This window comes from Argentina anserina, chromosome 5, assembly GCF_933775445.1.
Source record: "Argentina anserina chromosome 5, drPotAnse1.1, whole genome shotgun sequence".
NCBI classification, from domain to species: domain Eukaryota; kingdom Viridiplantae; phylum Streptophyta; class Magnoliopsida; order Rosales; family Rosaceae; genus Argentina; species Argentina anserina.
The window spans coordinates 25,888,013-25,905,345 of NC_065876.1; the positions used below are offsets into that span (position 1 = coordinate 25,888,013).

A 17,333-nucleotide genomic window follows, 5' to 3' on the forward strand; every position below is an offset into this window, starting at 1 on the left:
TCTCAATCTAAATGTTTACAGATACAAGAGAAGACTAAATAGTCAAGGAAAAAGCAAAAGCTAACAACCCTAACCTACTGAGAGAAAAAGACTAACTCTACACCTAAACAACTTTAAACACCAGAAAATAAGGAAGAGAGACTACTTGAAGCAGAAAAACAGGAGCCCAAATCTGCAGAAAACGATCCTGCATCAAGGGCAGTTGGTGAAGAACAAACGACACTAACAGAAGCAAACGACCACCATCTATTTAACTGCAGACGACACTAGCAGCACCAAACGACAACCAAACAGAATGAGGGCTGCAGCGTGCAGCCCCCTGAAAGCATACTGCAACGCTCCTGCAATACCCCTGCAGTTCAATTGTGATGATGGTTATAAACAAGACAACCAGTCGCATTTGCAGCATATGTCACAATTTAGAAGCGGTCCCCTCATTAGGGTTGTTTGTTTTCCAAATTTTGCTAAGTTGTCACATTCTCTAGTAGCATTACAGGCAAAACCTTCCACATAAGAGTCTTATAATAAGAGCACCTACAGATCTAGGTGTCACTTCTTCTACAGAAACCGTAATCGAATCTCGGTCATTAGAATAAAGAGCTGATCGTGTTCCCTGTAAGACGTCAGTTTAGATGGGCAGGAAATTCAAGATAGCAAAGTACAATGACTCTCTTCTCCAGATAATCAGTTAATGTGATGAATCTAACCTGTAGCATTCCAAATACGTAGTCACCACATGTGACACCTGGTTCAAGCTCCCAGTCATGACCAGGAGGCCTATCCCTTAGCACTTCAATAAATGTCACAAAGAAATTGTGCACGCCATTTCTCAGTTGTTGGATGTATCTGCACAAGCAAGAACATCAGGCTTGAAAGTTATATCAAGATATAGACGAACTCAATAACGTTAAATGAAAACTCACGCATGCTGATCCATGCTCCCTTAATTTCCATACACTGTAAGTCCTTGATTCACCTGTAAAATTAAAAGGTGAGTTTCGAGCCATGCTGGAACTTACCAATTACAAGAACTTGAGACCTAAAAACTAAGGACCATCTTAATGACAGAGATTGGAAAGTACTACTTATAAAAGAAATTGACTGGAACAGTCCAGTGAACAAGTAGACTGAGCAACTCAGGAAACAATCCATGTTAAACGGATCAATTATCAACTCTGATCAAAAATTGATTGAACAAGTTATACACATTATGAGGGGTTTAGTAACAAAGATGTAGAAAACTTGGTGGAAGCCTGACACTAATCCCGATCATCATTATACAAAATAATAATGCAAAATGCTAGAGAAACATGATATCGCAACTTAAGGAATAGTTTTCTGGATAGTGATATTTCTCAAACAAAAAACAAAGCAAGAAAACAAAAGACTAACCTACATATTATCTCACACACACCCCATTACCATCAAGGTTAAATTCTTTACCAAAATATTCCATGACTAACTGCTGCAAATATCGTCTAAATAATAATAGGCTGTTCTTATACGGAAGAACAACCATATCCTGAACAAAAGACCAATTATTTGATAGTGTTGAGAGGGAATATAACCACAAGCATGTGAAAGCAACAAGCAGAGCAGACAGTGTTGACAGGGAATATGATTGGTAAAATAATATGTTAACCTAGCTTATTCCTCAATATCGTCAGTGAATGGTCTTGACTTAGAAGAGGAAACTAAAGATGTGGGATCTGAATCAATCGCCAGATCAGGGACGCGACGACGACGGAAAAAGTGGCAGCAAGTTATATGATCAACAGTCTTGCCGGCGAGATGGTTGCTTCTTCCTCTTGTTCATTACCAGCTGTTGAATTGAAGTACGATGTGTTTCTGAGTTTCAGGGGTCCCGACACTCGGAGGGGAATTGTATCTCAGTTATATGATCAGCTGCACAACAAAGGGAGAATCAAAACTTTCATGGATGTTCGAGATCTGGAAGTAGGGGATCCCATTTCTCCCACTCTCCTAAAGGCAATCGAGGAATCAAGGATTGCAATTGTTGTTCTCTCTCCAAACTATGCCTCTTCTCCTTGGTGTTTGGACGAACTTGCAAGGATCTGTGAGTGCATGAAGGAAGACAACAGAATTCTTCCACTTTTCTACGATGTGGAACCCTCTGATGTACGGCACAGGAAGAGAAGTTTCGGAGAGGCTTTCCAGAATCATGAAAGCTCCGGACGATACACATCAGACAAGGTGCAGCGGTGGAAAGAAGCTTTAAACAGAGTGGCTAGTTTCTCTGGTTGGGATATGAAGAATTACAAGTAAGCACCGTGATGATGAAACTATGAATTTTGGATTTCTTATTGCAATTTTGTTATGGATGTTTGTTTGACACTTGACTCTTCCTTCCTTGTAGGACGGATGGAGAACTTGTGGATGAAATTGTGGATTTTGTGCGCAAAAAGATTCAACCTTGTGGAATAAGTAAGTTCTTGTTGTCCACCAGAGATTTTGAAGAATTTGAATCGAGACAGGAGGCTACAAACAACGTTATGGAGGCACTTACAGATGCTGAGGTCACTGCCATTGGGGTCTACGGTATGGGAGGGGTGGGGAAGACAACCCTGGTTAAACGTGTTGCTTCACTTGCACACGATAATGGAGTTCTTAACCTTGTGATTCTTGCCCCCATATCCAAAAGCCCGAACTTCAAACAGATTCAACAGACATTGGCAGAGCAGCTGGACTTTAAACTCCAGTGGGAGACAGAAACTAGAAGAGCCGCTGACTTGCATGACAAGATTATGAGCAAAACTAAAATCCTTATAATCCTAGATGACATCTGGGAAATGATTGATTTGTCAAGAATTGGGATTCCTAGCTATGAGGAGCTCAAAAAATGCAATTCTAAAGTCTTATGTACTACGAGAAGGTTGCATGTTTGTAATACATTGAAGAGCCAAACAAGCATTCCTCTCAATATCTTATCAGAACAAGAATCCTGGAAGTTGTTTGTAAAAAGTGCAGGAAGGTCTTTTGAATCCCCCAACTTTGAAAATGTAGCGAGGAAGGTAGCTCGAGAATGTGGGGGTCTACCGATTGCATTGTTAGCAGTTGCAAGGGCGCTCAGAGGTAAAGAGTTGGAAGAATGGAATAACGCATCTCGAAGACTAGCCAAGTCACAATCGGCAACCTTCGATGACAAGCCAGATGCCTTTGAATGTATAAAGTTTAGCTATGATTATTTGAAAGATGAGGATTCCAAGTCATGTTTCTTGCTCTGTTGCCTATTCCCAGAAGATTATGAAATAAAAATAGAAGACTTGTTAAGGTATACGGTGGGAAGAAGATTCTTTCGAGATGCCGAAACAATGGAAGAAGCTAGAGGCACATTAGTTTCAATAGTCAAGTACCTGAAAGACTCTAGCTTGCTTTTGGATGGCCAGGGAAATATATACGTAAAGATGCATGATGTCATTCGAGATGCAGCCATTCATATTGCGACATCTGAACGTCAGTTTTGGGTGAAAGCTCGCATTGGTTTAGAGTGTTGGCCGCGCGGACTAGATCAAGGTTGTACTGCTATTTCACTGATGTGGAACCAAATTAGCAAGCTTCCCAAAGAAGAGTTGGTATGTCCTCGTCTCCAGATTTTTTTACTAAATGGAAATGCTGCTTTAGATGATATCCCAGAAACGTTCATCAAAAGTCTTGCTGATTTATGGGTCTTTGATGTCAGCTACACTAGTATTTCCATATTACCCCAGTCATTCAGTTTCTTGACCAACCTCCAAGCTTTGTATTTAGATCATTGCAACAAATTGATTGACATTTCTATAGTGGGGAAACTTAAGAATCTTGAAATTCTTAGTGTGAGAAAATGTCCTCTGAATGAATTGCCGAGAGAAATAGAACATTTGACCAACCTAAGGATTTTGGATACGAGTGGGGTCACAATTCCATGTGAAGTGATATCAAAATTGCATAAATTAGAAGAACTGTACATGGGTCACTGTGAATTTCTGAACTTGGGGTGTGAAGCTGAGGGACGAGGAGAAGAAACCAAGATTGGGTTCGGTGAGATAGCTAGTTTATCAAATTTGAAAAGATTGCATGTCGGCATACCTCATCACAAATGCATCCCTAACGATGTTGAAGCCAAACCAGATTGGGATTACTTTTCTATAATCATCGGCAGGCCCGAACCCCTTTTTCTAATATCAGAAGATCGGGATTCAAGATCATTGTTTCTTTATGGAGCAACCATAAGCATGTTACCTGATTGGTTTATCAACGCGGTGGCAAACAAAATAGAGAAGCTAGAGTACAATGACTGCGGAGGATCCCTTGTTATGGAGTATGATCGTGGGAGGTTACATGAGCTCAAGCATCTCGAAGTAAAAGGTGACTGGAAAGAATTGGTCAACACAACAGATCGAGTTCAAAAAGGACCAGTGTTGGAGAAGTTGGAGTACTTGTCTCTGGAAAATCTCTTCCACCTTGAGGAATTGTGTGTTGGACATCTACCACTTGGGTCTTTGGTTAATCTGAAGGTATTGAAAATAAGTGGTTGTGTGGTGAAAAATGTATCAAAATTTGTACAAAGATTGCCAAGTCTGGAGGAAATAGATTTATCCGACACGGACAAATTGGAATCTGTGTTTGGATGCGAAGGGTCTGGCCTGAAAGAATCAAAATTGAGAGAGGTGACATTGTGTGGACTACCTTCAATGAAGAGGATTTGTAGTGGTTCTGCCCCACGCGTAATGTTCCAGAGTATTAAAATTCTGACCATAGAGGGTTGTAACCGGCTGCAAATTCTGTTGGCATCTGATGTAGCCCAGTGTCTCTCTCAATTGGAAGACCTTCATGTAGCGGACTGCCTCTCGTTGGAAAGAGTAATTGAAGAAGTGAAGAAAGAGAAGACGATTTTACCAAAATTGAAGACCTTGCTTTTGGAGGGACTTCCTATGTTGTATGGTGCAAGCAGCGATACTGTTGATATCGAGTGTCCATCATTGGAATACGTGGGCGTGGTGGATTGCCCCCATATTTCATTTTCAATCTCTTATTCCGATCACTTGCAATCCTTAGAAAGCGGGAACGGGTATTCAGCCTCCGCTTCTGACTACTTTGGCAGCACCAACCCAGTCCGAGTACTCTATGTTATGCGCAGACGGGTAGAGCTTGTGGTGCCACCAAATGAGATTTGCATCATCCCACTTTTTTGATAGCCCAAGACATGGAGATTTGACGAAGGAGATCGGATCCGGGTCTTCAATTCTCGGGTTTCAGGTGACAGTGCTCAATTGTTGAGTTTCAAACAGGTTACGCAGCTCCTCAGTCCTCTGGTGCTTCTAGGCGGCCGCAAATCAAAAGCTTGGATTGGTTAGTTCTTGACGTGGAGTTTATGTGTGTTGGGTTCATTTTCTCTTAAAAACAGAATTTACAGAGATTTCTTGTAGTCATTGACTCATTTGAGAGAAGCACTTGATTGACGTTTTAAAGAACTCAAAGGATAATTGTATCTGCAAGTACTGTTTTGTTGAAAGAAAGAATTTTCTAAAGTAGTTCACTCATTTTTCATTGGGTACCTTGTGGCTGCAAATCGAATTGATCTAATAGAAACTTTGTTGGATCGTGACTTTCAGAACAACCAATCTGTTAACCCAACTACTAAATCTCATGTATAAAACTTGAATGTTTCTGCAGTTGAAACCAGTGCTTTCAGCTCCTCTGTTCTCTTTTATAACATTCTTTGCTTGAGATACTGTGGCAGTTAGAACCATTCATATTCCCAAAACAGAATCAGTTTGCTTTAATAGATCCCTTGTTGCTTCCTTTATATCTGGAAATGAAGACAGCATAATGTTAATGAGAGGTGATCCTGCTGTTTTTTCATTGTCAACATCTAACACGTCTGGAGTTGCAAGCCCCAATTCAAAAGTTGCTTCTGCTTCTGCTATTTTTCGTGACTGCAATCCAACTCTTTCTAACAAATCAAACACTTCTTGAAATCAGATTCTTCCAAGGGCAAGCATTTTTATTGAATGATATTCCGCGAACCGACGTGCTTGCACAGGGTCAGTGCCTACAAACTTTTTCAGAACAGGCTCAAAACCCTTACTATGGAGAAATGCAGAAACAATGGGGACCTTCATCTACCGCTTAAATTTCTTCAAAAATTTCATACTTGACCTGAAAATTCAACACCAGCAATTATAACTCACATGAACACTAAAGTCAAAGCCAAAATCTCTACCAAAATTTCAGAATGCCACAGTACGTAGATGAAGTTAACAATTAAATGAAGATCACTGGTTGTAAAAAACAACAATATTCATATGAAAGAAGATTCCTAGTAAACTAAACATTGATTAATGTACATAACAAGCAGGGCAATATAAGCAGTTAAACAAAACAAACCATACAACATAACAGGATGGGGATAAGAACCCAGAAATTGTCACAACTGCATTAAATAAGGACAAATTAACAGACTAAAACCATGGAGACTTTTTTTGCTTTTAAATTTCTCATTTTCTCTCTGAGAAAGGTTAATGAAGCTTATAATTACTGAGTCAAAACAAGTAAGGAAGTAAAGCGAAGAAGTTTAAAATGAAGGCATTTCAAGATGAGGAACAATGTATTTTTTCCCCAAAAACCTCAGTACACATCTAAGATATATGAGGCGCATTAATGGTACTTTATCATGTTTTAGACTTGAATTGGCATATGACATGTTATATCACCAACTACATTAAGTTTTCTATGAGATCTAATTTGAAAAGGTTCATGGTTACCAGAGGTAGTAACAACAAAACCACATAGCGGGTTCATTTTAGACTTTTAGTAGTATAACAGCTTAACAAGCAGAATTTATTCATAACAAAAATGTACTAAAAGGTCAACCCAGTTCAACAGTCTGACAAGAAAATGAACTATTATTTCATGACACATAGAGAATTAGAGATACAAGTAACTTTGCCAATTTTTACCATCACAAAGGCAGTCTAGGCTAACGCCTGCATTCTCCATGCGCTTATGGATTCATAGAACTTCTGACCAATGATAGACTGATACATCAAAACATGAATTCATCATCTGAAAAGTCTCACATTTCCAAAATCCTACGCTCAATTCCAGTATAAAGTAACATTGGAAGCCAAACAATTTCACCATCAGTAAAGAATATGTGAAGTTCCATCATCATATCATAAAAACTGCCCCCATTTAATCTTGCTCTTGACAACTTGACCATCTTATTGCATGATCACATACGGATCACTTGTTCCCTAAACACACCCCAAATGTCAAAACAGATCCAGCAAAAACGCAAGAAGATTGATAGCACAACTCATCACAGTATCCAATGATTGTAAAACACTAATGCAGAAGGGGGATTGAAAATGATAACCAACTCAAGGATCCATGGCAGGAAGATGGATGCCGTTCTTCAACTTAACCGATAGTCTTTTACATCAAGGATCTTCAAATCAAGTCTTTTAATACTTGGTAAGGAATACACTTAGAATCTCATTCTAGCAGAAAAAACGCTCCCACTGATTGAAGAGAATGTGCAAGAATGGAAAAGACACGGCACACCCCAAATTTCACTTAAAACCGGTAAAAGAGAAAAGGTGATGGCAATGGGAATACCAGAAGACTTCATATACCTCAACTGCAGCTCATCCACAAACAGCATCCAGGTAAGCTTAGCTTTTCACATAAATAACAGCACCAATATTACTAAGCCCCAAAACTCATGAGCCATCTTTACGAATTCAGATATGGCTAAGAGGGACACAACAGAAAGTGGGGAGAATTTCAGCAAGTACACGGGCCACAAGTATCTATCCACACATCCAACTACATTATCCTATCTTATGTGGTACCGAGGCGAGGCTAATCAAGGTTTGTTCTCAAACAAACATCTAACACCTCAACAAATACTGTTGCATTCTAAATTCCAATGGTACACTCCAAACCATATACCAAAAGATGACTATTAAGCAATATACATTATGATTATACAACATTATAAATCCTAATTTTCCAGATAATTTGAAACTAAAACAGGGATGGATCCCCCTGTAGCACCAAGTTTCAACAACCAGCTCAATCAGCAGGAGCAAACACGGATGGCTATGTGTAATCTAAAATATAGAAACTTTTGCTACTGGACCAATACAGAATTAAGATTATTTGTATATACCAATGCCATGTTACTCATATATCAAAGCTGGAGTAGTGCGATTGATCATGATTCATAAATAGCTTTAAATAAACCGAACAGTCTAACGTTTTTTTGCAATCCAACCTCTCGTACTAATCTGCTTCTGTCAATCCGAAAAGGATAAACGAAGCCGTCGCACCACCCAAGTTGTGCGCTTTCTGAGAGTATCAAAGCATCCCAGAACATAAGGGCACTCCAAGAAACCAAATTTCTCTGAGGCATTTGATCAAACAGGTGGTGGGCAGTTGAGATTCGGTCATATTTGGAGTACAAGTTGATGAGGGAGTTAGTGTGGAACATGTTGAGGGGTTCTGAGGTTCGGTTGGAAATGGATTGGCTTTGCCATTTGGGAACTTCTTCACTTGTTCGTTCGTGTCGGCTGCATTTTTCAAGAGCTTGATAAGAGACTAGTTTGCAGGCCTATTCTGTTGAGCGCCTTCGCTTCAGGAGCCCAACCAAGTTTGTAGACGGCGTTAGCGGAACAGTAGGTAACGAGACCCAAGTCTACTCGTCCACACCTTCATCTTCCTCTTCTTACTTCTCACCTTATTGGAGTTAATTAACCCAGCTCATCGTCTTCAAGAGGATTTCAACGATTCTTGAGGCAAAATAGCGAGTTTAAATCCATAAAGGGTAAAATAGTCTTTCTGACGACGCACCTGACCGTATTCGTTCGTTTTAAACTCGATCGAATCCAACGTCTTCTGCCGCGTTTCCGTGCATTTTCTTTAGGGTTGAATTGGTTGATATACCAGTCTTAATTTTCTAATACCATATACCAACTAATATATATTTGGTATGAAAAATCCATAATTTATACCAACCAATAACGTTAGTATACCAATTAAGTAATACGGTTGGTACTCGGTTGATACGATTGATAATAGGCTTGTACCAACATATTTAAGGCCCAAAAATGTAAAGGCCTAATCCAAATAAGTAATAACAAATAAGTGAAATAGCAATAGAATTCCAAAGTCTTATATAACTTCAACCAAATTACCAAATACAAAGTCATAAAATAGAAAGGCAAAGTCCAAATAGTCAAGCTGTTAAAGTACTTATGAATTCTCAAAAAAAATTGAAAAAAATAAATGATAGGTTTAAATGCGATATATGTTGACATGTTGTAAGCAGTGACGGTGCTACTGATAGGTCTAAGTATTTGTACTTGGGAATTCGATTGAATCGATTCATTCATAATTAAATATAGAAATTGAAGACGAGAAAAATAGTGTACTTGAGAAATAAACTTAGAGAGATTAGATTAAGGTTAGTATATTTATACGGTTTGGATTTATTTTTCAATAAATATACGGTTGAAATTTAAAGATATATATATTTTTAATTAAATAATTTAATATAATATAAGTTGATAGATACGATATACCATGGTATACGTAAAATCTATACCACATACCTACCATATTTTAAATGTTAGTACGGTATACTGTACCATATACCATGTACCAAGTATTTGGTATACCAACATATTTGGTACGGTTGATATACAAATTGGTTGGGATGGTTTTATATACCATTGCCACCCTTAGTTTTCTTTAATGCAAAATAATATACTCTCAAAAGATGATCGGATATGTTCTCAAAGTACTGAAGAAATTTTGAACCAGTCACTACAAGTCCACGATGAATACTTTCATAATTTGACACGAGATTACACAAGTATGCTACTACAATCGTATATTTTGTAAATGCGCTCACTTATCTGGATAACAGCTATTTCAAAGGTGGATAAAATGGAATCAAAATAAGAACAGAATGTGAAAATAGAATAGATGGACCATTTATTTGAAAACCTTATAAAGCCAATAACCACAAGCATGTGAAAGCAACAAGCAGATAGGGAATGAAGATCATGAAACAAAATGTGATTAGTAAAATATTCTGTTAAACCAGCTTATTCCTCAATATTGTCTAGAAACTGTTGTTTATGACAAAAGGGTCCGAATGACAGAGCCTCATACTGGAATTTTTATTTCCGCGTTTTAATTTAAACCAGATTGTCGATTCAGAATACAGACAGATACAATGGGACTGAAATGAAATACATGCTTGCTAATTCTTTTTTATGGCACATTATGGGAGATGTACTCTCTTTTCTGTTGTCTTGTTTTTCTATGGCACATGGAGATTGGAGACCGAATGAAATTCAAGAATACAATGCATCGACATTACACTCGTTGAGGAAAACTTTGACGCTTCGTGGTGAGCCGCAACTGCCTTCAGCAATAAGAGCTCTGTCGTTGGCCGCCATGTGAGCGATGATTTTGTAAATCATTTCGATCTGAAGCAAGCAAAGCAATTGGGTGGAGTATGTTAGCAAGTAGGTTTTCAAAAGAAAAGAAACAACAAGTGTGACAACGGAATATTGGTCATACATCTTCGGGAGAGTGGCATCGATCCGCTATTTCATCTATTGTCAATGGTTCAACAGGCTCTTTACAGCTGAAAACAAAAGGTAATGTGGTGATGGTTATAAACAAGACAAAACCAGTCGCATTTTCAGCATATGTCACATTTTTAGAAGCGGTCCCCTCATTAGGGTTGTCTGTTTTCCAAATGTTGCTGAGTTGCCACATTCTCTAGTAGCATAACAGGTAAAACCTTCCACATATTTTTGCCATATTTGTAAGAAAACCCACACTCAGAATTTATACAACAATTCAATATAAGGATGTGACACCAATTTTGGTCCGAGCCTCTGCCTTTCCAAGATTTAGTAACATTCTAGAATTTGACCGGTAAGAATTGTACTTAAAAATGATCTGCTGTCACATTCTTAGAGGTGTAGCACCCAAAAGCTTCCCCCCCCCCCTTTTTTCTACATTTGTAAACGCTTTGCAAACCAGAAATAAAAAACTATTTTCAATGCAAGTCCATAAAACAACCAACTTTGTTCTGGAGTGAATTGCATTTTTCCTTTCTTGTATAAATACAAGATTATTCGCCAGAATATAACTTAACAATTGCAAAGAATTTTTATTTCAGAACCTATGCCAAATTGAGTTTTGAATTGACATCATACCTGGCCTAAACAATTGCAAAGAGTCCTTATTTCAGAACCTATGCCAAATTGAGTTTTTAATTGACATCATACCTGGCCTCATTGAGTACTTGTAAAACCCGTTTCTGAAGAGCTAATACTTCTCCGGCTGCTTTCTTCCCGGCCTCCACACCTGAAACAAAAATACATGTAGCATTAACAAAGGCCACCCAAAAGTAAACACCAGTCATACATAACAGCTGACTGCAGTTAACAATGTCAATCGACGATTCTAGAATAGGTGGCCGCGGGAAAGTCCGACTTAGCGAATCACTTCCAGGCTGGTGGGCTCTGATCTGGACTATTACGAAAAATATATTGGCCCATCACTGCCCCACCCGGAGCAACTCGAGACATTTTATTTCCATCTTTCCATACATAACCGAAAAATGAGACACAAATGTATAATGCACGTAGAAAATAAAAATCCCTTTCTATCTGTCATTTCAAACCCAATGGCCTGACAGTTTTACTTACCAGGTTGATGGTAAGCATTAATGTTGACAAGTGAGGCATAAATCCCAACCGCTCTCTCATAAAGTGCTATAAGAGCACCTACAGATCTAGGTGTCACTTCTTCTACAGAAACCGTAATCGACTCTCGGTCATTAGAATAAAGAGCTGATCGTGTTCCCTGTAAGACGTCAGTTTAGATAGGCAGAAAATTCAAGATAGCAAATTATAATGATTCACTTCTCCAGATAATCAGTTAATGCGATGAATCTAACCTGTAGCATTCCAAATAGGTAGTCACCACATGTAACACCTGGTTCAAGCTCCCAATCATGACCAGGAGGCCTATCCCTTAGCACTTCAATAAATGTCACAAAGAAATTGTGCACACCATCTCTCAGTTGTTGGATGTATCTGCACAAGCAAGAATATCAGGCTTGAAAGTTTATATTCAGATATAGATGAACTCAATAACGTTAATTGAAAACTCACGCATGCTGATCCGTGCTCCCTTTATTTCCATACACTGTGAGTCCTTGATTTACCTGTAAAATTATAAATTGAGTTTCAAGCCATGCTGGAACTTATCAATTACAAAAACTTGAGACCTAAAAAAAACTAAGTCAGGACCATCTTTAATGACAGAGATTGGAAAGTACTACTTATAGAACAAATGCTAGAGAAACATGATATTGCAACTTAACGAATAGTTTTCTGGATAGTAATATCTCTCAAACAAAAAACAAAGTAAGAAAACAAAAGAATAACCTATATATTATTACACATACCCGATTACCGTCAAGGTCAAATTCTTTCCCAATAGATTCCATGACCAACTGCTGCAAATATCGACTAAATAATAATAGGCTATCCTTATACGGAAGAACAACCATATCCTGAACAAATCGAAAGGGAGAATCTTCAAATATCTATTGAAAATATATTATTTAGAGACATTCATTAATTAGGCAAACAATACCTTGGATCCCACTCCATCAGTAGCCCAATACCAGCATAAAGCAAGCAAAGCGGCAGGGTTATCCTTAATCTGAATGAAGAAAGAATGAAAATTATATCTTTTGCTTCCATTCCTATTTTAATCGGTATTAAATCGAGGAACAATAAAACAACCATAATCTCAATTAATTTTGCAATATTGTTCTCATAGAATTCAACTTCAATTTGAAGGTCATACTTGATCATGTATTATTAAGACACACAACTAAATATATCACCAGCAAAAACAACAAGAAATGGGTTTGATGCTAAAAGAAATAGATAAGGTACTAGAGTGGGGGTGTAAACGGACTATTTCAAACAGATACAAAATAGGAGGAAGGATAAGACATATAATATACTGAATATCAATAATCAGACTACAATTGAGCTATGATGCAGCTGGGCCAATGACACTATTCATAACTTCCAATACAAGGGTAACCCAGTAACCAGTATAATTTTATTTATTATTTTCAATATTTTAATGTGATGACCCAGTAACCCTCATAGATGACCTTTCGCATGTGCCACTTTGTATAGGAACCCCAACTCCAAATAAATATTGAAAAGATACTAACTAAACATTAGGATTTAGAAACTTCTAGCAATATGTTCAAGCAGATGTAAGGACCTCATGCTTACCACAGTGGTTCTATTAGCCTCATCCATCAACTTCCCACCAGCGAGCATTTCTTTAATGTCAATTCCCTGTAACAAGGAAGAAATATAGACAACCATCCAAGTAAATATACAAATTAAACTAACACCACGATCAACACTGAGATTTGAATTCTGTAATACCAACCTGAAGAGCTGCTGGAAGAAGACCAACTGCAGACATTTCAGATGTTCTTCCACCAACCCAGTCAAACATGGGGAATCTAGCTAACCAGCCCTCAATCCTAGCAGTGTTGTCTAATAATGAATTTTCTTGAGTTATAGCCACACCCTACACATAAACAAAAGAGCATGAAAAATAATGAGAAAATCTTCACGAGAAAAAAAAAAGACACTTGCACAATCGGTAACATCCAAATTTACGTAGAATGAGTACGACAAAATGAGTACTTTCAAATGAGTAACTGAACAGCAATTGGCATCCAGCTAGTCACCAAACCACTTAATATATTACGAGACACTAACCCCAGTTGTACCAAACAGACTCCTACATTTCCATTACAAAGCCTGATTTTCACCACAAAGCACGAATTGTAAAAAAGCATAAAAGAAAAACCTGGGATTAAAACCTGTTTTGCGAAACTCAGGCCAGCTTCACGGAAAGCCTTCTGTACTTCAAGTAAGCCATTTCTAGTTTCAGGAGTACCTCCACTCTGAAAATGATTGAAATTGATATTATATCAGAAATTGCATTTTACTATGAGGAACAAAATTTACAAAAACAATACCGGTCAGAATTGTGTACGACAGGCCTCCAACTTCTCTCAATTTAGCTCTCACACACTTAGAAGATTTATTTGTCTTTAAGTGAGGGTAAAAGAGCACTCTCTAGGGGGATCCTTAAATAAGCTCCCAAGTTAAAAACTAGGGAAATATTTAGAACTGCTACTAACACAAAAGAACCTCTAGGATCTCCAATCAGGAGGCAGGTTGTGTCCGGTGTTTCAACCATTCGCAGTGAGTGTTTACTGCATAATTGTAACTTCATATCATTAGCAAACACCAGCAGAAGAAAATAGTGAAGTCGGCTCAAACCTTTGAAATCACGATCACAAGAGTAGAAGCCAACTCTTGATCTAACTGGGCAATCTGATGATCAATTCCTGCTGGATCAGTATTGTCAATGAATCGTATCTGCCAAGAAAGAACAATGTCAATAATAAACACATGTCAAAATACCAAGGGGCTCATCACTACACAATTATACAGTATATTAAATCACTCTACTTATCAATGTACCTTCAAAGGAGGAAGGTCAGGCGCCAATGCCTCAGCAACAAACTGCGGTCCAAGCGCTGAGCCTCCGATCCCAACAGAAAGTATCTGAGTAAACCGACCCTCCGGCGACGACGGCGGCTTAATCTGCAAGATTCTCAATCCACCATTTCCTCAATTAGCCCCACCAACATTGCCACCAACAAATTCAATAACCGAATCAAAAGTTTCACAACTAAAACAGAACAACAGACACACTTTGGAATTACAATTCTGACCTTACCGCTGACGACATCGTCGGAGAACTTGAGCAGAACCTCGAGCGTGTTCTCAATCTGAACCCTAAGAAACGAGTTCGGCGCTCGCGTCGGGTCGCGGAGCCAGTAATGGCCGACCATCCTCTGCTCATCGGGATTGGCAATCGCGCCCTTCTCCAGCTCCTCCATGGCCTTAAACGCCGCCTGGAACCGGGGCTCCATTTCCGCCACGAACTCGTCGGTAAACCCGACCCGGCTCACATCCAAATACAACCCTAGCTCCTTGTGCTGGTAGAGCCAGTCCACGTACCGCCGCCACAGCGCCCTCGGATCCTTCTCCAGCACCTTCTTCTTCCTCCTCTCCTCCTCCACCACGCCGCCGTCGCTCTTCGCCACCTCCGCCGAGATCTCCCGCGCCACGGAGACACTCAAGCAGCTCCGATCACTCCTATTCCGCGCCGCCGTCGCGAACGAAACCGAGTCGCGGCGGAGCAGAGACGCCGGACGGAGGCGGGGCTTGAGAGCGGGAGAGGAGGAGGAGCGAATGCCGGAAATAGAAGCCATTAGAGGAGTTAAGAGAATCGGAGTAAAAATTGAGAGTGGAGGGTGCTGAGTCGTCAGTCCTCCATAGCTGGGTGTAGTTGTGTTGAGGAGGCGTGCTTTGTGTGCTGGGGAGTAGTGGGAGTTGAAATTTGGTTGGCTTTTAGTGGAGGGGCTTTATATTTTCGCGGGCGGAGATGTCCATCACACATTTTGATTAATTGATTGGCTGGGTGGTTTTGTTTTTGGGGTTTGACGGAAATGGACATGGGTAGGTGGGATTAATTACGGGAATGGCAGGGAAAATTCTGGGGGGTGTGGCCGGCGGGGACTCGCCGGTGGCGTGAAGGGTCAGGGTCCTTATCAAAGGGTCGTGAATAATGAGGCGTGGAATACAGTCACGACTCACGAGTTTAAATAAAGAAGGAAGATGGAGTCACGGCAAAGAGAATCTCATGAGTCATGACATAAGGCCAGCCGTTGCTCTCAGATTATTTTTTGGGAAAAATTTAAAACTTCTATAATTCAAGTCTGAGCGTTACTCTTCGGATTTCATCTATAAACAAACAAGAAGCGGTAATGGTATCATGTTGGTATGAAGAGATAGGTTCATTCATTAGACATTAGACATTAGGCATTAGACATTAGGCATTCGCTTGTTACAGGCAAGTCTATCAATGTGAAGCATAAATATGGTACATAGGCTTAGTACAGGCGTCTGGATTTCAATAAGGAACCCTGTAGAGAATCAAAGTTCAATCGATGAGTCCACGAATGAACTTTTAGTATTAATTATTCGAACCAAACGAGTCTTTAGTGATTTCAAGTCAATAAAGGAACACTCTAGAGAATCAAAGTTCAATCGTTGAGTCCACAAATGAACTTTCATTATTTGGTTTTAACATTCTCAATGTGACTTGAGTTATGGACGGCAGATAACTAAATTGTCGCATTCATGATTTCTTATATGCTTACTACTTTGGTGTTAATTTTTGATGTACGTCTTCTTGTGCTCGTTGTCATAACTCCTATCTATGTTACTAGCAACTAGGATAGAATCAGTTCCATAGGTTCGGTTTAAGAGCACTAACCGAAAATCAAAACCGAAATCGGAAAAAATATCTATTAACCACGATTTCGGTTAACCTACAATTTAGTTCGATTTAGTTCGGTTTCGGTTACATAATCTATTATTTGTAAAAACTTTTCATACTTGACTTAAAACAAAAGTTAAAATAAAAGTAAAGTAGTCAACTACAAGTTTAGTACTTCAAATTAGTAAATAAGTAAAATATATTGTAAAAAGTTAGAAACAACAAATAAAATCAACAAAGTTACGATAGAATATTAACCAAAACGTAATATTTAATGAGTTAAAGACTGTGAGCAATTACATTTTAATGCTGTAATCATGTAAAATCATGTATATCGTATATAACTCTTAGTCAATAAAAACATGACATACATCTATTACTATATTAAATATTAATGATTAAATATATATATATATATATATACATATGTCGATTCGGTTCAGTTCGGTTTTGGTCGATTTTCGGTGTATAAAAGTTCAACCCTACTAGCAACCTTACAAGAATACTTTTGTCAAAGAAAAATATGGTCACATGGCTTTATTTCATGGATTCTACTTATTGTTACCTTTCGCTGCCTACTAAAGCCAATGGCTTCATTATCATACAGGACGTCCAAATAGAGGGAAATAGTCCAACTTTAGGAATGAAGATGGAGAAAGTGACAAAGTGTATCATATGTGAAATTCTTCTATTTAGTAATTCACAAGCTCAAGACGTATACCCAAATGAAACTAACATACCAAACAATAACTTATATCTGCTGTTTACTTCTTTTCTTTTTCTCTTTTTTGTTAATGACTATTGTCACATACCTACATACCGAGCTTCATAGATTT

At 38.7% G+C, this 17,333-nt stretch overlaps 2 protein-coding genes across 5 annotated transcripts; one reads left to right on the forward strand and one right to left on the reverse strand.

Annotated features, from left to right (window-relative positions):
• Nucleotides 1-70: 70 nt before the first annotated feature.
• On the reverse strand, nucleotides 71-15,577 carry LOC126793110 (glucose-6-phosphate isomerase 1, chloroplastic). Of its 4 annotated transcripts, XM_050519544.1 has the most exons (14): nucleotides 14,885-15,569; nucleotides 14,631-14,753; nucleotides 14,427-14,525; nucleotides 13,961-14,044; nucleotides 13,519-13,662; nucleotides 13,356-13,421; nucleotides 12,694-12,762; nucleotides 12,503-12,610; nucleotides 12,207-12,259; nucleotides 11,990-12,128; nucleotides 11,739-11,895; nucleotides 11,316-11,394; nucleotides 10,597-10,663; nucleotides 10,109-10,502 (listed from the first exon to the last, which is right to left on the reverse strand). In XM_050519544.1, exons 1-14 carry the CDS (start codon nucleotides 15,425-15,427, stop codon nucleotides 10,368-10,370), a joined length of 1,866 nt encoding a protein of 621 aa, XP_050375501.1. In that variant the 5' UTR covers nucleotides 15,428-15,569; the 3' UTR covers nucleotides 10,109-10,367. The 4 variants fall into 4 exon arrangements, with proteins under 4 accessions (XP_050375502.1, XP_050375504.1, XP_050375503.1 ...); XM_050519545.1 differs by lacking the exons at nucleotides 10,109-10,502; nucleotides 10,597-10,663; nucleotides 11,316-11,394; nucleotides 11,739-11,895 and adding exons at nucleotides 71-352; nucleotides 539-613; nucleotides 708-745 and having other exon boundaries at nucleotides 12,028-12,128; nucleotides 14,885-15,577; XM_050519547.1 differs by lacking the exons at nucleotides 10,109-10,502; nucleotides 10,597-10,663; nucleotides 11,316-11,394; nucleotides 11,739-11,895 and adding exons at nucleotides 73-352; nucleotides 708-745 and having other exon boundaries at nucleotides 12,028-12,128; nucleotides 14,885-15,576.
• Nucleotides 2,120-5,592, forward strand: LOC126793107 (disease resistance protein At4g27190-like). Its single transcript, XM_050519539.1, has 2 exons — nucleotides 2,120-2,282; nucleotides 2,378-5,592. Exons 1-2 carry the CDS (start codon nucleotides 2,269-2,271, stop codon nucleotides 5,190-5,192), a joined length of 2,829 nt encoding a protein of 942 aa, XP_050375496.1. The 5' UTR covers nucleotides 2,120-2,268; the 3' UTR covers nucleotides 5,193-5,592.
• Nucleotides 15,578-17,333: the final 1,756 nt, after the last annotated feature.